The sequence below is a fragment of the Myotis brandtii genome, unplaced genomic scaffold (genome assembly GCF_000412655.1).
Source record: "Myotis brandtii unplaced genomic scaffold, ASM41265v1 scaffold112, whole genome shotgun sequence".
NCBI lineage: Eukaryota > Metazoa > Chordata > Mammalia > Chiroptera > Vespertilionidae > Myotis > Myotis brandtii.
This window is the reverse complement of record NW_005353838.1, coordinates 15,424,703-15,445,805: the sequence shown is the minus strand read 5'-3', so window position 1 is coordinate 15,445,805 and position 21,103 is coordinate 15,424,703. Positions and strand designations below refer to the sequence as shown.

General features: G+C 46.9%; 1 protein-coding gene across 9 annotated transcripts in view; it reads right to left on the bottom strand.

Annotated features, from left to right (window-relative positions):
• Nucleotides 1-20,718, bottom strand: part of HDAC4 (histone deacetylase 4) — a 202,532-nt gene extending 181,814 nt beyond the window's left edge. For all 9 annotated transcript variants that reach the window (XM_014546907.1, XM_014546900.1, XM_005857710.2 and 6 more), the window contains exon 1: nt 20,512-20,718. Coding sequence is in view for 8 of the 9 variants with exons in the window: in XM_014546900.1 (XP_014402386.1) it covers nt 20,512-20,533 (22 nt within the window). In the remaining variant the exon portion in view is untranslated. The remainder of the gene's footprint in view (nt 1-20,511) is intronic.
• Nucleotides 20,719-21,103: the final 385 nt, after the last annotated feature.

Here is a 21,103-nt window from a genome sequence, read left to right as displayed (position 1 = left end):
CATCAAAGGATAAGCAACAAAAGACTTCATCAAATTTAAAATTTTATAGACAGGGAACAAGCAACTTACAGAATGGGAGAAAATATTTACAAAGCATATAGGCAGAATATATGGAGAACTCCTACAACTCAACAACAAAAAACAAACAAACAACCCAATGAAATATGAGCAAAGAACATGAATAGACATTTCTCTCAAAGGGACATACACATGCATGGCCAACAAGCCCATGGAAAGATGCTCAATTCATTAGTCATTACAGAAAAGCAATTCAGAAGCACAGACACCACCTCCTATTACTAGAATGGCTATTATTTTTTCAAAGGGAAAATGACAAGTGTGGTGAGGATGTGTGCACTGCTGGTTGGACCTTAAAATGGTGCAGCCACTGTGGAAACAGCGGAGCGGTACATTAGAGTATATGCAACAACCTGAATGAACCTTACAATGTTGTAGCAAGTGAAGCAAGCCAGTCACAGAAGGACAAATGTTGTATGATTCCACTTGTCTGAGATCCCTAGAATAGACAGATTCAGAGACAAGTAGACTGGGGGTTCGTAGGGTCTGAGAGGAGGGAGAAGTCGGGAGTTAGTGTTTCTGTTTCGGATAATGAAAAAGTTCTGGAAATAGACAGTGGTGACGATTACACAATATTGTGAATTATACTTAATGCCACCGAACTGTACACTTCAAAATGATTAAAATGGTAAATGTATGCTATTTATATTTTATCACAATAAAAGAGACACACAGAGAACAAAGAAATTGGTATACATGCTGGTAAATAGAAATAATACCCAAGTGTCCAAGAGAATAAGAGATTGCCTCACTAATTGACAGGGAATAATCTTCAAGACTCAAAAGTGAAAAGAGCAAGTGGCTGGGAAAAAGCACAGGGACAGTTTGTTGTTAGAACCCATGTGATTTCTCGAGAGTCCCAGGCCTTTCCATCGGGTATCCCAGACACGTTGGCACCTTGCAGCTCGGCTCCAGCCCCAGAGCACCACATCTACAGCACCTGAGGTTCTCAACAGCGACACGGGGCAGGTAAGCAGCTGCACGCCAACCCTGACCACACAGAAGACACTCCCCGGCGTGTTCTTAAACCCCCAACTCTAACCTTCTCCAGCCCTGTGAGTTCAAAGCATGAGATACAAAGTGAGACCACTTCACTCACTCAGGGTTCCCAGCTATCTGCACCTGTTTCTGGAGACACTGTGCTGAGACTGTAACGATTAACGAACGGCCTCCTGAACAACTGTTTCAAAGTCTTTGACACGCACAGCCCCCAGGAAACCACAGAGCGGGGCCAGCCCTGGCCTGCCCTTACCAGCTGGTGCTTCTGCCAGCACTCAGCTGAGCCTCACTGTCCCCTCCTGGAACGAAGGCTGCACCCATCCCATTAGATGAGCTGAGGGCATAAACGAGGTTGTCTTAGGCCTCATGAGCACTGTCCCCTTCCTGCAGGGCCAGGGGCTACCACAGAGAGGTGGCATGTCTACCCTCCTACAGCAGAGGACACATGGGTCCAGACCCCTGCTCTGCTGCCTGCTGTGGAGCCCCAGGGCTCAGGGAGCAGGACTCGGCTCTGTTCCTCAACTGGAGCAGGGCCGTCTCTGCTCAATTTTACACAAAGTTCACATTACAGATGCCTCCTACTTGTTTTTCATTTACAGGTTTTCCTTAAAATCATGGTCCTCACCACAGCTTATGTACACAGTAGAAACTAAAGATCCTGAAATCAGACCATCAGCTCAGCTCCCTGGCTGGAGCGGCATGGCCTTGAGGCTGTTGTTCCATCAATGGGGTGTTCTGTGGGAACTGTGCCAGGTTTACAAGATGGGATTTGACACAACTCCCCCAAGTGCATCCTATACCCTGCAGGTGCCCAGAAACTGAAGCAAGACTATAGAACCACTGGCCAAGTACAAGGGCACGGGCCAAATCTCATTTAGTTGCCCACCCCACCCCCACCCCACTTCTGCCAGCTAGCATCCAACAGACCTCCCTCCCCTGGGTGCCTCTGCCCTACCTTCTTACTGCTTCTCCTGCACGCCCATTAGGGGCCGTCCACAGGGGCCCTTGAGACACATCCCTCAGCATCTGCCAGCTACTGCCTCCGGGACTGTCGTCCCCTGCACCCATCTCAAATGTAAGCTCCTTGAGGACACTCTGGAAGCCATGATTTTTGCACCGTCCACCTTAGTGGGGCTCAATGACCATCTGCCAACTGCCTGAGTCACCCATGAAAAAACTAGAGGCGCAAGCTGTTTCTCCTGGGAGGACCCAGGGAGAGCCAGGACACAGGGACGTTGTGTTCAGCTCCGTCCCAGCACACTAACAGTATCTGAGGGCTGTGCAGACAACAGTTCCCATTCCTGCCTCTTTTGATGAGAAGTGCAGAGCACCACAAGGTGCCTCAGATGAAAAGGGTTCTCCAAAAAAAAAAAAAAGCCAGGACGAGTTCAGCCCAGGGACTCGAAGATCCCAAGTGCCAATGACAAAGCCTTGAATGAGGATGACAGAGGCCACAGGGAGCTTGTGATCTGGGCAACGAGCAGCCTGCTAAACACCCCTGGGTTCCCAGGGTTCCCAGGGCTGAAATCAGGTTCTAACCCTCTCACATGGGCCTTTCCACACCACTAGGGAAGACCCAGTGGAAAGAGGCAAACTTCGTCTCAGGAAGAAGGGGAGCTGGGGGAAGCAACACTTGCCTTTCAGTGAATAAATCACACCTGTGCCCAGCACCCTCCTGACAGATGGTGCGAGTGCCAAGTGATGCCCTGGGAGAAAGGGCTTTGGGATGAACACAAGGCCCCTTCCCCTCCACTGCCCCGCCTGCAGCTCTGAGGGCGCCAGCGCTGGCCGAGCGTCAGGGGCGGTGGAGCTGGGCTTGGTGTTTATGTCTGATCCAGACAACGGAGGGTTTATGACGATTTACTGACGCAAGAGCCCAGCCGCATGCCAGAAGTTAACCAGGCAAGAGGATTCTTTTCAAGAAACCACTTGGCGACCGCTGCCGGCCTGAAAGGCGGAGAGTGTAAACTGAGCTCTTACTCCAGGCCCAGGGCCACCAGAGCAGCAGCACTCCCAGGCCACAGGGTCAAGCTTAGGCGGAGCTCACCAGAGGGAAATGAAGGTCCCCAGAACCGGGGCAGGGAGTCTGGTCCACCTCTAGCTGTATCTCTCCAAACAGAGACCCGGGCCCAGGCCACTCCAGAGGCTTATCCTGATGGTCAGAGTGGACCAGTGCCAGCTGGGCAGAACCTGCAGGAATGATGGGTGCCCCCAAACTCTGTCACCTGTTGCAAAAATCCCTTTCTTAAGAGCTGGGTTTTAAAGTTTACAATCACCAAAGAGAAAAAAGTTAAAGTACATGAGTTTGACACTGGTCCCTTGTCACAGTAGGACTTGGAGGGTGGGGTGTCTGCACCCTGCAGGGCAAGGGAGCAACTCTGCATGAGCTTCTCTCCCGCTGTCTTCTCCACACCCCTCCTCTCTCAGTGCTCCCCCATCTGTGCGGCCTGGGCTCAGGACCACATCAGGTGGGGACTATTTAGACCAGGCCAGCAGGTGGTTCCCAGCCGGAGTAGGGGAGGCTGCATGTGTGCAAACACCCTTGCTTTGAGAAATGATGTCACAGCATTCTGGAATCTCAAACATGGAGGGGCACAGGGTATTCATATTTCTCAAAAAGGGCATGAGTCTGACCAGGTCAGCTACACTGAGACTTGCCTCATGCTCTGGGACCGGTCCTAGGCTACAGATGGTTCTAGATGCCTGTGATGATGACAGCAGCTGACATCCAGGGAACAACCAGGCACTGGCTACATGCCACCTCAGTTACTCCTCACAACAACCCTACACGGTGCAACCTCTCAGTGCAGCCTCTTGAGTCCTCACTTTTCAGATAAGGAAGCCAGCTCAGAGGGAGGGGCCCTGCTCACGTCAGGATGGAGGGGGTCTGAGCTCAGACATCCACTTCCAGAGACTCAGGAGGAGAACAAAGGGAAGAACAAGGAAGGGCCCCAAGTGGCCCAACCTCCAGTTTTCCATAGGCACAGAGCCATGCCCGGAGGCCGAGCAGTCCCGACTCCTGATCCTGCACCCCTGACAGTCAGTGGTACCTCCCAGCTCACTTCCTGATCCTCACAGCTAGGACACCAAGCAGGGGCAATGGCAGCTACAGAACAGGTACTCCTCCCACCCCAAGGTCTGCGGGACTGTCATCTGCTGACTGAAAAGGATGGCACACAGCTCTGCGGCTGCACCTTCGCAGGGCTACCAACGAGAGGGCACCACCTCCATCTCGAACAACTGACCTACCAACTGCTCCCTACTCCAGGACATGACAGGGGGACTATGCAATAGTGGGAGGAGGGGGCTTCTACCAGCATCAGCACCTCCTAGACCAGTGATGGCAAACCTTTTGAGCTCGGCGTGTCAGCATTTTGAAAAACCCTAACTTAACTCTGGTGCTGTGTCACATATAGAAATTTTATGAGAAAATTACTAAGAAGAACCATTAGGGGTCAGGGATTCTGGCTGAACGAACCTACCAGGATTCTGGTTGAAGAGAGGCCAGAGTGATCAGACGTCACATGAGGAATAGTGGAAGACGAGAAACCCAATCAGATATCAAGGTGATCAGATATTGAGGGTGAGGGGTTCTGATTAAACCAGTGGTTCTCAACCTTCCTAATACCGCGACCCTTTAATACAGTACCTCATGTTGTAGTGACCTCCAACCATAAAATTATTTTTGTTGCTACTTCATAACTGTAATTTTGCTACTGTTATGAATCGTAATGTAAATATCTGATATGCAGGATGTATTTTCATTGTTACAAATTGAACATAATTAAAGCATAGTGATTAATCACAAAAACAATATGTAATTATATATGTGTTTTCCGATGGTCTTAGGCGACCCCTGTGAAAGGGTCGTTCGACCTGCAAAGGGGTCGCGACCCACAGGTTGAGAACCGCTGTCCTACACCATAGGTGGGAGACCATGGGGAGGAAGGGGTCCACAGCCCGTCCTCTATAGGGCACCCAAGCCAGGGGAGGGGACATCATGCATGAGTGACAAGTGGCAGTGCTTTATTCTGCCTAGTTCCAAAAGCCTGAACAAGGACCCCTGGGGACCCTGCCAGCTGCCTGGACACAGATCTCAGTACCCATTCCAGGCAACCAAGGTTACAGGGGGCTAGGCAGAACTGTCTGAGCCCTGACCCACCATGAACCCTGTGGAGTGACAAAGGCCATCTTGGGATAGTGTTATAGGTCAGCTAACCTCCACACGAGGTTTGTCTTATTATCTCTAAAGAGGAACAAATTCTAGAAAAACAAAGTACTGAAGTACTGTTTTACTGTAATGCTGAGATGGTCTTCTGTTCATAAAGCCTGGCTTCCTTAAAACTAAATAATCCATAATTCAATTTGCAAATAAAATTATAGTTCTTTATAAATTATTTAAATTAGCAATTATATGAATAAAATGCACTTCTAAATGTAATAGACCAAACCTGGTATTTATAACCTAATCATATAACATAAAATGCATCGGTTAGAAAACTAAAAAGTAAATTTTAATGTGGAAAAATAGTTCCTGCCCACAGTCTCCCCCACCCCAATACTGCCATTAAAGAAGAGAAGTTGTTTGCACCCCAACCCCAAATATAAAAATTCCTAGAATATGTATTGCCAATCTATGGCTTACTTCCAACCTTTCAGGATTTGGCTACTACTTGGATGTGAGGATCATGAAATCTCAGAGTCGAAAGGAACTAAGATATCATTTAATTCAGCCCCAGCTCAATGCATGACAAACTTGAGGCCAAGAGAGGCCTTGTGTCACATTCATGCTCTGCCCCGCCCCGCCCCATGCTGGAACCAAAGTTGGTACAGTCATGACATTAATAGCATGAAAAGCAACGTCCTACAAATGACTTCTCAAGGTAAATCTGAAATGAATTCTTCATTCATATTGGGGGAAGAAAAAAAACAACTCAGTAAAAACCGAGGGGGAAAGGTGGGGAGGGCAGGAAGGCAGGAAGGCGCTGAACAAGTGTGCCCTGCATTCGGACCTGGGAGGTTTGACCGTTTACAAGGTGCGACATAAATCACCTCGTAAACTATCTGAATAAAAGTGCTCTGAGAGCAGCTTGAGGCTGCAGGTATATTTCAGTCCACTTTCAAATACACCAGTAGGGATTTCATGGCCACAGAAAGATCAGCCAGGGACCCTGACACAAGAATGATATGAACGAGGGACAAACAAAATCACGTCTCCACCATGACACTGGCAGCAGCCCTGGCACTGACAGGTACAGCTCACTTCCACTTTGGCTGTAGCTAACAACTGACAGCAGCTTGGTAAAATTATAAAACACACATGCAAATGTGTGTACTACTGAGGCTGGAATCAGAACGCTATGGAGGCAGCCAGGACTTGGGGCCCGTTCTCCCCGCAGAGGCATTTGCTGACACCCAAGCCCCGGCCTGGATGGAGGGTGAGGAGCTGAGTCTGGGAACCTGAGCCAGATCCAGTACCTGCCACATGGAGAGGTCTGAGTAGATATGGAGCTTCCATACGGGGAATGAGGACAAGGAGAAGGCGGGCCCTCATAGACACTGAAATCAGACATTTCATTATAAAAATTCTAAATTTGCATGGGCTTAAAATAGCCTCAAATATACAAAAGTAAAAACTGACAGAAATAATACTAACCCACAATTACAACTGGGGATTTTTAAATACCATTCTCAGTAACTGATAGAAAAAAGCAAACAATGAAATTGGTAAACAAATCTAAACATCAAGATTAACTAACTTCACTTAATTGGAGAATTGACAAATCTTAATTAACATATTCTACTCAAATATACATAAAACATTTACAAAATTGATCATATAATGATAATGCAAAACTCAAAGAATTTTCAAGAACTGAAATTATATGTAATAAATAAAATGATCACAGTGAAATTATACTAGAAATCAATAACAAAAGCAAAATACTAAGAAATTCACAAATGACTGAAATAAGAAAATACTTTTTCATGTAATGGGTCAAAAAAGAAATAAAAAAGGAAATCAGATATTATTCTAAACTGTATTATAAAGAAAATGACAATAAAAATGTATGTAATTCAGCTAAAGCTGTAGATAGGTGAAAAGCATAGCTTTAAGTGCATGTACTAATATTTCTTAGGAAAGTCTGAAAAAACTCAGTATTCTAAATATTTATTTCAATGAGTTTTTAAAAAGCAAAGTAAATCCAAATAACAAAAGAAAATAATAGCAGTAAAAGCAGAAATTGATTTATTTAAAAATCCAATAGAGAGAATCGACAAAACTAGACATAGTTCTTTAAAAACATTAATGTAATTATCATAGCAGGTCATGAAGGAAAAAAGAGGAAGAGCAAATAAATAATATAAAGTATGAAAAAGAAGATGTCAATATAACTCCCACAAACATTACAAAGATATGGAGAGGGCATTTAAACAATTTACATTAAAACATTTGAAAATTTAAAAGAAATGGAAAAATTACTGAAAAAAAAACTAAACACATGAAAACTGACACAAGAAAAAATAGAAAATCTGAATACTTCGGGGTGTAATTTCTAAATCTTCCTACAAGGAAAACTCCCAGAATGGTTTCCCAATGAATTCTTCCAAATATTTAAGAATGAAATAATATCAATTTCATATAAACTCTTCCAGAGAATCACACAAGAGCCAACACAACCTATAAGACCTGCTAGGAAAAACTAGTTATTCATTTTTAAATGGCTACATAAATAATTAAAAAGAAGAGAAAACATACAACAGAGGCCATGTGAGCTCCACAAAGCCAAAAGTATTTACCATCTAACTCTTCAAAGAAAACTCTGTCAACCTTAGGAACAGAGAAAGAGGAAACGTCATCCCATGTAAAGGCCAGCATAACCTTAACATCAAAACCTCACAAGAATATTTCAAGAAAAGAAAATAGCAAGTCAATCTCACTCATGAATTTACATGAAAAAAAGTATGCCAAATATAAGAAAGCAAATCCAGGAATATATAAGAACAACAATATATTAAAATCAAGTTAGAATTACTAAAAATTGTAAGATTGGTTAAACACTCAAAAATCCATCAAGAAAATTCATCATATGGCTCAAATAAAGGAGAAAAATCCTATGATTAATAGATGCAGAAAAAAATCTATTAAGTTGAACCCAATGGAAGTGCCATTTTGTACAAGAAATATCAAACATTTGCACTATCTTGTGGTTCAACCTAATATTTTAACACCTACTCATGAGAACAATTGGCAACCAAAGGATAGAAGAGATCTGCACTGACTGGATGAAGCCTATTTATAAGAAAGCTACAGCAGTTCCACACAGAATGATGAAATGCTGAGAATGTTCCTTGTGACAGTCTTGTTCAGCTGTCTACAGGTGTCCACTAGCACCAGCTCTGTTTAACATTTGATTGCAGGCCCTAGACAATGTAGTAAAGCAAGAAAAAGACATAAAGGTTTAAAAATTAGCACAAAAGAAATAAAACAAGTGCTAGCAATATACATTAAAACACCCAAAAGAATCCACAGTTAAGCTAGTATAATAATTAGCAAATTCTGCAAGCTGTCAAGAGACAAGAAGCTATCCAAAAGTTAATTATATTTCTAAATACAAGCACACAAACAAAAAATAAAAATTTTAAAGCAAAACAGTATTGAAAAAACTACCAAGTAAATCTATCCAAAGAAATGAAAGACCTCTACAATGCGATCTACAAAATGTAACTGAAGAAATGAAAGAAGACCTAAACAAATAGACATATTCATGGATGGAAAGATTCTAATCAAATTCATTTTATGTGCAAATTGATACACTCCCTAAAGAGATCCCAGTGTTCTGATGAAATTGAAAAGCTGACTATAAAATTCACATGGAAATGCAAAGGGCTAAGAAGAACCGAGACAACCTCTGAAATGACCTGCAGTTGGAGGACCCACATTACCAGATATCATGACTAATTATAAAGCCACAGCTCGATGAGAGGGTGTTGCGCTGACACAGAAATAGACCCATAAACAATGGACAAGAATAAACGCCAGAGCAGACCCAGATACAGATACTTGACTTGTGACAAGGCAGCACTGTAGAGCAGTGGGGAAAGGATGAATTGTTCTAATAAGTACTGTTGGGCCAATTGAATATCCAAATGGGAAAAGTAACCCTCAGCTACTACGTCATACTGTGTTTTCTTAAAAAAATCAATTCCAGGTGGACCAGAAATCTAAATGTAAGTGGCAGAACAATGAAACTCCTGCAAAATAATAGAGTATCTCCATGACCTTCAAGGAGGCTTAAATAAAATGACCAAGAAATTGGACAATGTTAAAATTAAGAACTTCTGTTCACCAGAGAGCATCATTAAGAGAGTGAAGAGGCAACCCAGAGTCAGAGAGAAAACAACAAAGGGAATAACCAACAAAGGACTTATCCCTCATCCATATAAATAACTCCTCCAGTCAGTGAGAAAAATAAAGACAACCCATTTTTTTTAATGAAAAGGCTGGAACAGGTACTTCACCTAGCTGTTCAATTCAAGTGCAAAGAGATGCCCAATGTCTTTAGCAATCAGGGAAAGGCAGAGTGAACCACAGTGGCTACAATGACAAAGAATAACAGTATCAAGCATGGTGGGCGGAAGAGCCCTTAGGTCTCTCTCTGTCAGAGCATAAATGGGTACATTCAATGGGAAACCTATTGGGCATACACATGCCTCATTGAAAAAATGTGTACTTGTGCAGACCCAAGACACACATAAAAACGCTATAGTAGCATCAGATGTACCCACCCAAACTAGAGGGCACCCGAAAGTCCTCAATAACTGAACAAATAGACATGTCCACATGATGAACACCATACACCCATGAGAATGAACAATGGCTAGAAGCCATACCACCAGAAACTCACACAGGCGTACTGTTAAGTGAAGGAAGCCAGACTAAAAGACCAAGTATTTTAGGATTATATTCATATCAAGGTCAAAGACAGAAAAATTGAATATAACATGTTAGAAGCTGGAAAGTGATTCCCAGGGCAGGATAGGTGGTGGTGTAATAACCGAGAGGGAACATGCAGGGCTCTGGGGTCGGAATGCTCTGGTTCTTGACCTGCGCGGCTGTCATGGGCATGCCCTCCACGAGAAAGCACCAGGTAAACCCAGAGGGCTGTGTGTTCTGCCTGTTACACTTCCACAGAAAGTTCACACAGGAATGCAACGCTCACAGCAGCCGTTTACAGAACAGTAGTGGGAAGACTAGAAACAAACTCAGTGCCCACCAACAGTGATAGGTGTTAAATGAATGACATTACAGCAACACACAACCATGAGAAAAGACAAGACACTGCTTTTGCACCGATTTACAATAATCTCCAAAACAAAAGTTTCAAGAGCTAGGTGCTGAGCATCTCCGGGGAACCACTATTCATGAACAGGATGAGCGAGCAGGAATAACTACAAGTTTCCTTTATGTGTCAGCTCAAATTTGATCAAGACTTTATTAAAAATCAAGTGGACAGTACAGTGCTCACACAGACCCAACCACCACCAACCTGCACCCAGTTCACATTTCTATAGTTCATTAGTCCCAATTAATGAACCAACACTGACATGTCATTATACTTCTTTCAGGTTTCCCTAGTTCCTCCCTCATGTTTTTCTCCTGTCCCAGGATGCCAGCCAGGACCCCACACTGCCTCCTTGGCTACTCTGGGCTGTGACAGTTTCTCAGACTGTCCCTGTCGTGGTTGGCCTTGACAGTATTGAGGGGTTGAACAGGGATCGTAAAGGACAAGCTTCTCCTGGAATGTTATGTCTTTCTGGTCAGACTGGGCCTTGGGAAGAAAGACCACATAGGTAAAGAGCATTCTCATCACACAAGTGAAATTCATGGCCTAAACTCAGCACACTGCCACTGCACTCCACTGCTGGTGCCAATCAGTGACACACAACAGCCCCAGGGAGTGCAGCAAACAGCAATTCCCCAGGACTCACAATAAAAAAGCACCCCAGGAAGGCTGGAAGTTGGAAACCAGCACCAGGCTGCTGGGCACAAAGGCCCTCCCTGCCTCCAGTGTCCCCCACAGGAGCCCATCTGAAGACAACCCAACCAACTACCTCTTTTTAACCAGAAGAAATCAGGACTCATGAGAGTAAACAAAATGAGACCTGAATTTGGCAGACAAGGAAGAAAAATCAAAAGCTTCCATCTCAATTACACATGGTGGTGATTAGCCACTAAGTCAGATGGCCACTGCTGGGTCTGACATTTCGTGGCTCTTCCTCTCCTCTGCACTCCCCTCCTGCTTCCAAGAAGTAGGATGAATTTAACAGTACATCCCAGATCCACCCAGAGCCGGCTTCTGCTCCCACACACATGGCGACAGAGGGGACAGGATACACCCCCGGTGGCCCTGGTTGTGCGTGACAAGGCTTTCCAGGAACAGCGAGAGCCCAACAACAGGACAACTGCTTCAGCTGAGGGCTGCAGACCTGCCACTGAAGAATAAACAGGCAGCTTGGATCCAGCCCAAGCGGGGACAAGTGACAAATAAGGAGAACAAGGAACGTAGGCTTGTTTTTGGACACTGCTATGTCTGCACAGGGAGAAAAAGAAATGGAGGGAACCCCTCAGGTTTGTAATCTCAGGGGCTACGCTTAGTGAAAGAACCAGAGATGGGTCTGAGCACAGGACTGGCATACAGAAGGACATGCCCACAACACTAATGGCCTTGGGGAAAGGTGTGGCTCAGCCCTGCCCACCAGCCAGGTGCCCAGGCTGCTCACAGAAAAGAGATGGGTGCCACAAAAGGGTAGAGTGAGATCCCAGCTCTCAGCCAGGGGGTCCACGTCACCAACAGCATAGGTCTCACCTTGGTCCCCACGGGAACTGCTCTGAGACCTCCCAGGACACCTTACAGTCCAAAATTGGTGCATCCCAAGGGCCTGCCTGGCTTCCTCTCCCTCACACCCCTCTGCAAGGCCTGGCAGGCAACCTCTCCCATCACCATCTCCTCCCCCCACGTCCTCAGTCTGGCCACAGTCCCCACCTGGCTTCTTCCAAGCAGTACCTGAAACACCTTTTATGTGACACCTTTCCAACCTCTGCAGAGCACCCCAAATTCTGTGTGACCCTCCATCCCCCCCCCTACCCAGTGTAAACATGGATTTGCTAACTCACTTGCTAATAAATAACAATGGCCCATTCAAGTTCAAAGTTTATTCATATTTGTTTTTTAAATCCCAAACTAAAATTTGATGCTCAAAATTTACATATCACTATATAAAATATGAGAAGATAACTTTGTATTATTTTTTTCAGACAGTTTTCTCAATCTTCTGCAACTGTCATGGGACTTCCGTGGATTTTGACATATATATTACTAGAGGCCCAGCGCGCACAAAATTGTGAGTAGCTCGCTTCTGCTTGCCTCAGCTGGCCGCCCTGCTCATCACCACTCCTAGCTCTCCCGCGCTAGTAGTTCTCGCCCCGCCCTGCCCCCTGCCCTGCCCGCTGTTTGGTTGTGATGGCATTACGGCGTGACGACCATGGGCCTTTTATGATATAGATAGGACTGACAAAGACCCCTGTGTTCCATGGGATTCTGAGCTCAGTCAACCCCAGAAGATTTCATTAGTATCCAAGGCAAGAGTGAGACTCTGCCAGAGAGCATTTCACAAACCGCTGGTGGAAGGTTCTGGAGCAGGACTCGCATGTCAGGCGTGGCCCAGCCTTGCAGTCGTTGCCCACCCAGAGCTTAGTTTCAGCTTCCCAGGAATACAGTTCTATTTCTAGCAAGAACGTGCATGTAGAATTGACTTGAAGGGTATCCAAAAAGAACTGTGAAGGCACAGGAAACCTGTATTTAACAAAAACTTGTGAAAACTATGTATTTAGTTTACATAAAACCGGAAATGTAGAATCTCACTTGTAGAAACAATGGTAACGAAGTTATTTTGATAAGTAATTTTAACCAATGTCACAAAATGAATATAGGAACTGATACAATAAGCTGCCTATCCACTTGTGTCCAGGTGAAGACTTGGACCCAAATCCGTGCAGGTGAGAAGGAGCATGCCCAGCCAGCCAGGTGCAGTGGGCCAGGCCTGGTTACTCTGGATGCCCACCGCCTTCCAGCTGTAAAAGGATCTGGATTTTGACTGTAAATACAGGCCACCCTACTTGGGACCCTCCTCCTTGTCCCCCGCAGCTCTCTCCCTCCCCAATGGAGACCTCTTGAGGGAAGAAGACAGATCACCTACTGGCCATACTGCTAACCTCTATCAAGCCCCAACACAGTGCCCCCTAAGGGCAAAACCAAAAGCCAGGTATCCTTCTGAAGGGCCAGGGCCTGTACAAGGCAATGTGGTCCCGCTCTTAGGAGGGAACCAGGCTGGGCTGAGAAACCCCAAGGACATTCCCTCAGTAGAGATGGCATGGTCACACACAGAAACCAATGGACACAGGACTGCCTCTGCCAAGTGGCTCACCCAGCGCCGCCCCGTAACCATGATCCAGGTGAAGCCCATATATTTCAGACTGGAAACTATTGAGAAATGCTACCAATGTTCTCTCAGACAATTTAAGCAACTTGAGACAGACCCAATTGCTCTTTTCTTCTCATAAGTAATACTGATGTTGGAAATAATATCCTTCAGCCAGAGCAGGCTTATCCCATCAGATCACAAAACTGCTGGAAAAGGCTCTTCAAAAACAAACAAGCAAAAAACCATCTCCTTAACACATTTCGTACCGCTCAGGAGTTTTCTCGTGTTTCGCACCATCTGTTAAAGACCGCTCACGAGTGTTCTCGTTTTTCACGCCCATAGAAAAAGGAGCGAATCTAGATACTTATGTAAATTTTGTTTGGTCCCTCTTCATAGAGGAAAATGTTTTACGCAGTACCATACGTTTAAAAAGTACTAGGAACTTTAATTGTTTAATTGTTTTTGTAAATAAAAATGTTATAATTATTGAAAAACAACACCTAAAGTGCATTATGATGATTTAAATAACGTGCAGTTTGCCCAAAAACGTGCGGTCCCTGGCGTATGTCTTAGAGATTTCTATGCGGTACGCAATGTGTTAAGACCCCAATCATTGAGGCCACATCCATGCAAACAGGTCCACCAAATCCACTCATAACAGGATGCACATACCTTCAAAGAAACATCCCCCCTGGTTCTCATACATCTAGTCCTATAGCCCCATGGGGAGTTCAAGGAAAGCCAACAAGAACCAAAAAAGTTACCACTATGTCCAGGCCAGGGCAGCCAGGCCGTGTGAGTTTTATCCTGGACAGAGGTGCTGGCCAGCTGAGCATGGAGATGGGGCCCAGAGAGCTGGGCACCTGCCCACGAGTGAGCACAATGGAAATCACCCGTAACTCCGAGCTGGGAGTTGCTGCAGTGCCAAGGGCACTCATCACCTGCCATGTGCTGCTGTTCCCCCACCTCATTTAATCTTTTCTTTATCATTATAATCCCCTAAATTTATCATGTTTTCATGAAATAAGCAAATAAAAGGATCTTGAGTAGAAGCACAATGAAAAGTTTCAACCCAAATCTCCCCAGTGACTCTGGTTTGCCAGTCACCCAGTGAGCCCTTTCAGTCCCAACTTTCTAAAGATTGGCAAAGAGTCCAGGGAAAGTTCATAATATACTCAGGACACAACATAAACAGTACAAAAACCAAGGAGTTCAACAGCAAAACCAAAAAGGGGGCACAGTGCAGGGAGCAGGGGACGAGGGGCCCACAATCCCTTCTCCACACCTACAGAGCCATGGGACCACATCTACCTAGGTGGCAGCAGCCTTCCCTGCTCACGACCCCTGTCCCCCGACATCCACCCTCCACTCCCAATCTCCTTCCTCTGCCACACCAGGCTCTCACCTCCAGGGCCCTGGGCCCAGCCCTCCATCCCCCACCCAGGCAGGCGAACTCCTGCTCTGCTTCCTAGACTCAGCTCACCTGTCTCCTCGCCTCTCCCCCCTCACCTCATGAACCGCACTGTACCAAGGGCCCTGGAGCCTCTGCCTGGCCTGGGAGCTCCATGCACACTGGTAGGACCAACTCCTAAGTGGGCCCAGGGCACCTTGCATCTGCCAGCAGGGGGGCTCATGTCCCTCAAGGACAGATGACCAATTCTGGTTCTAGGTTGGCCTCTGATTGGCTAAGCACTGGATAGCAGTAATTACTGATTTATTTAGCTATAAAATGAGAATAATGGCATTGGAGCTCCCTATACAACGTACCATGCAAAACAAATGAAATAACTGTAGAGCACAACCCAGAACAAAGCCACTACTCATTATGGCCTAAAAGCACAGCAGGTTTTGACTTGGAGCAAGCACATAACCAACACAAACGTATTACTACTACAAGTTTTAAACACCTACGGTAAAACAGAGCCCAAACTGCGCCAGCACTCCCTGCTGGAGCCCAGCATCAGGAGGGGGCGGCACACCTGCACACCTGTCTGCTTTGACTGCCCACTGCCAGGCGTCCCAATTATAGCTTCTGGTTCCGGCACCAAGCTGCACTCAATGGTCTCTGATGTTGAGTTTGTATGTCAAATCTATCCGGGAACTCATTCTTAAATCTCAATGTCATTAATCACCCAACATTCAGCATCTCAGAACTCAGAAATTTGCATTTCCACAATGGTGGCTTTGAAAAAAAGGGGCATAAATGCAAATGCTCCACAAACTGTATAAGGATTTCAGAGAATTGCCAAAACAAACCATCAATGCTCTATTGACAGTGAATGTTCTGAGCTCTTCATAACGACTGAGGATTTGTGATTTTTTAAAGACAAAACACAATTTGAGGATTAAAAAAGAAGCAGGTTGAAAGAGAAGTCGTTCTGTCTCCGTGATTTCCAGAACAAATCCTGACTGATTAAATTCCCGGAGAGTGGATGTTGTGGAGAATCGAGGAGTGACAGCTCAAGCTGCAAATGGGCCCTTGGGCTCCTCAACACCCTAGAGGGCCTGGGGCGGGAAGGCTCAGGGGCATTTCTGAAACCCTTCCTTCAGGCGCAGAAGGAAGCCTCACAAGAGGCTCAGAGCCCTACTGTCCCAACAGTTCAATCCTTCCGATCAGTCTTCCCTCCAACACACCTGCATGCAGCCCGTGTCAGTGACTGTTCTGTCCCTGTATCCTCGGGGCTCAGCCCCACCCCTGCCAGGAACCCCCCAGCTCTCAGGTTAGTCACTTCTCCCAACTAGGGCCTCACTAGGTCCAGAACCTGCCTATTATCTGCAGCTTGGAATTGATGTCTTCTCTATGTTAAATGCAGGTCCTCAAAATTCATTTTCTCTCTTTAAAGTCCTTAATACTTTGTAGTATCCTGAAACAATCTGTCATTGCAAAGCACAATTTAAGTGACATAAAAATGTTTCTTTTTAAGAAAACATATTCTAAAATATACTAACCTTGGTGGCCAAACTGGTTGCAATGAAAAGACTCAAGATTAAGCACAGGAAGACAGGAGCACAAAGACTGAGGCAGCCAGCCCAGCTCAGACCAGAGCAGGGCAGAGCCTCCCCCAGGAAGACCTCCAGATGAAAACCTTAGTATGATCTAAAGAAATCAAACCACTCAACTAAGCTATTGCTGACAAGACTTTTTAGCTGCTTTTGTGCGGAGGGGATATTTCAGACTCAATAGAATATTAAGAAACCAAAGAATGGTCCAAATTAAAACACTGATCTTAAGTATACAAGTTTCCCTTAAAATAATTACTTGCTTATAACCAAACACTGTTACACACCTCTTCCAGAGATATAGGGGGAGATAGAACACTTAAGTTTCCCAATTCCATCCTGCTTAACCAGTTTCCTATCAAGGGTCAAGTCTGCATGACTACACACAGGCCCATAATGCCCACCAGTATGAGCCTTGTGACTGACAGTGTTTCTTCAGGCAGAAATGGTGCGAAGAAGGTGAACTGTAGGGTGGGGGGCAGGTGGTGTTAGAAAGCTGCCGAGGGACAGTTCTCAATAAGCCAGCCAGGCTCCCACATCCCAGCACACTGCTCACAGGCCAGCCGGCAGTCTACATGGGAGTGGAACAAAGGCGGGGTAGGAAAGGGAGCCTTTGCTTGTCCCGAGGACAGGCCCACACGGGTCAAGTTCCCTCCCTCTCACTCGGGATGCCTCGTCCAGGCAGGGGCCCTGTGTCCATCCTGATCTGTTTCAGCACATCCCAACAGGCAAAGGTTTGGAGCATGGAATTAGGCAAAAAGCACCATATTTCAGAACCTCTTCCCACTGTTCTTACTGTCAAAGAGGAGTTCTTTGAGGCTAAATCAATTCAGGCCCTTTCCGAAGGCTGCTCCCATCAGTACAAACACTGATTCAGAGCAATAAAACCAGCAGTGAGCAGTTTTACGTCAGAGAACCAGAGCCCAGCTCTGGCGGCGTTCATAAAGAACAGCAATAAAACCCTACTGCATGCCTCACCCACCAGAGGGAGTTTGAAGGGAAAACAGGAGAGAAAAAATCAAGCACTTCAAATAAAAAGGTCATTTTATCATCAGGGCAAAGGCGAGTTGCACTGCAAGTGTGAGTGAGGAGACAACAGCAAGGGCCCCAGGGGACAGTGAGGGCCCCAGGAAACAGTGAGGGGGGCAGTGAGGCCCCCAAGGAAGAGTGAAGGCCTCAGGGGACAGTAAAGGTGAAGGCCCAAGGGATAGTGAGGGCCCCAGGAAAGAGTGAAGACCCTGGGGGACAGTGAAGGCCCCAGGGGACAGTGAGGGGGGGCAGTGAGGGCCCCAGGGAAGAGGGCTCTGGGGGACAGTGAAGGCCCCAGGGGACAGTGAGGGGGGGCAGTGAGGGCCCCAGGGAAGAGGGCTCTGGGGGACAGTGAAGGCCCCAGGGGACAGTGAGGGGGGGGCAGTGAGGGCCCCAGGAAAGAGTGAAGACCCTGGGGGACAGTGAAGGCCCCAGGGGACAGTGAGGGGAGGCAGTGAGGGCCCCAGGGAAGAGTGAAGACCCTGGGGGACAGTGAAGGCCCCAGGGGACAGTGAGGGGGGAGCAGTGAGGGCCCCAGGGAAGAGGACTCTGGGGGACAGTGAGGGCTCCAGGGGGCAAGGCAGAGCAGGTCACAGCCAGACAGAAGCCGCTTGGATTATGAGGGAGGCGAGAGGCCCACATCAGGGAGGCTGCGCAGTGCGGGTCCAGTGGGAATGAGAGAGACAGTCTCCTCCTTGGGTTGAAGAAGCTTCCCATTCAAAATAGCAAACTGAATAAATGAGTATTCATTATATCTCTTCCTCCCAAATCCACTAATTTACTAAATATAAACAGAAATATAAAAGGATATATAGAAATGCTAGACAGTGGGGAATAGCTCAGCTGACCAAAACTTGGAGGAATTTCCAAGAAAATATAAATCTGATGGGATCAAAGTGACAGGAAAACAATCTCTAGTGATCAACCCACCACCTGGCAAGACAGACAACAGCCCCACACACAGGGAGGGTACAGGTCCAAGCCCAGCCCAGCCCCCTGCAGCGAGGCCAGCACTGTTTGTGGTCCCTTGCTGCAACTCCAGGGGCTGCTCTGGGAGGAAAGGTGGCTCCTGAAGGACACCTGAGCACTGCAGAGAGCAGGAGTACCCAAGAGCTTAGGCCCCGAGCATGCCACCACCACTGACAGAGAAGGCTCAGCCTCCAAGGAAGCCCTGCCCTCACCAGCTCCAGCCCCTCTTCCATCTTCAGTCTCCAATCCCAGGAGGGACAGAGACCACAGGAGTCAGCTGGTGGCAACAACACACAAGGCCAGACAGGACAGTGATTGCAATAAACACGGATGGGCGAACCCACATATAAAGGCAGACTCTCAGGGGAGAGAAAGCCAGCGCAGCACTCTTCTCCTCCCTGAGACAAGCCTAAAGAGAAGGAAGGCTTGGGAGGTTATGATAAGTTATGATAAGCGGGTGGGGAGATGTTGTTCAGCCCAAGAAACCAAGGGCAGAAACGCTTTCAGGAAATTCAATTAACTTCTTGGCAAAGACACAGGTAACAAAGAGAAATACATTGTATTTTATTTAGACACCTGGGTTACCAAGAGATAAGATGACAGGTTCTAGAGTTATCTGAGAATAAACTTAACGTTTTAAACGTGCACACCCACCATGCCCACTGACGGAATAATTCTGCCTCTTGGAATTGATCCAGTGCAGATAGATGCTTATAGAAGTGCAAGTACAAACTATACATATAATTGTCCGATGCCAATTTGGGGCTGCTATAAATAGTGCTGCAACCACATAAATATTCATCTACAAGCTATCAAAATAAGTTAGACTTATACACATACTGACATCGAAAAGTGCTCATAATACATTAAGATGAAAAAAAAAATAACACAGAAGCCCACAGATGGGATGACTGCACGCCACTGAAATACCTGTACGCAGCCCCTGTGCTCAGACATGGGAAGGAGGCCCAGCTCCCTCATTGGGAGGGAGAGCTGGGCACCCCTCAAGGTCTGCTTGACACACTTCGATCCAGATGCTTAAATTTGTTTTACACATTTTACCAATCAATACATGAACAATTTATATCAATAAAGCCTTCCTATCTAAATATAACTGGGAATCCTAGCCTCCAGAGTTTCAGACAACTCCAGTCTGGCCAAGGGAGGGAGGGTATGTGCAGGTTCTGGGCCATCCCAGAGGCATAGACCCGGACTCCCCAGCCACACTGACAGGGGTGTAGGTGCCTGAGGATGCCCAGCTCTGTCCGGTGGCCACTGTCACCCCTCTCACATGGACACAGGACAGACCTGCTGTAAGTGCTCTTACAGGCCAGGTAGCTGGGAGTGGCAGCAAGCAGGACTCAGGCTTGCATCAGGCAACTGCACTGGGACTTGTCCTAACAGTGGGTGCCCACAACACATTTCTGAAGCCAAGGGCCACACGAGCATGGTTCCCAGTCCTGTTCAGCCACTTACTAACTCTATGACCCTGAACAAGGCACCCCTTCTCTACAGGATGAGATTTTCGGGGCATTGTGAAGACTGAATCATGTGACATGCTTAGTGCAGGGCCGAATAAAACACACTCCAGCAGCAGGGCCCGGTCACAGAATCACCCCCACCCCCGAGCCCCAGGAACAAAGAAACTGGGTGAGAAATTAACTCTCCAAATCACAAACTGACCTTTGAACCCCACCTCGCTAAAGCAACATTCTTGTCTCCTGGTGTCTAGGACACACGTCTGCCACTCAAGTCAGTGTGCAAAGCAGCAAAGACGGGGCCTGAGTCTCCCGAGGGCTCTACAGTGTGTCTTTCCCAAGGACAATTTACTCTGCACCGGGTGCTGTCAGACCACCAGGGGCCACTGTCAAGAGAACCAGTCTACCACCCAGTGACACGTTGCAGTTGCAGTGACTTCCTTTCTGCCCAGGACAGCCCACAGCCCCTTACCTGGGTGGCTTTGGGAGCTCATCGCTAGCACCGTCTGCTCCTCTTCGCAACTCAATGGCTCGAAACTTCCACGGACACAATGCTGCACAGAGCTCCAGAGTCCCGCCAACACATCCAAATCCAGCAGCGGGCGGGGGCCACAGCCACGGCCACGTCAATGCTGGGCGGTCCACAGCAACGTGTCCACCAGCTCAGGGGAGGACCTGCATGGTGAGACAGAAATAGGCCAGTCAGGAGGCGACCCAAGGAAACCCGGATATGTTTTCATCATTTCACCACCAACTGGTAAAACAATTCATCTGGACGTTTCTGCTGACAGGAAGCACTGGGGTTGTTAGTAAACACATGTGAACAGGAGTGAAACGATCTGCAGGGCAGCGTTTCTAACCGGGGCACCACGGGTGGAGAATGTGTCTCAGGGAGTCACTCTGGCCCATTCCCACCAGTTTCCACGTGTGCATACTCCCATCCAGCCCACATCCACACACACACACCAAATCTCACCTAGCTGCAACCTGAGTCCCAGTGTGCAGTAAGCCCTCCTCACTTAAATCATCCCCCACGTTTCCACCTCCACAATTACCATTTCCTC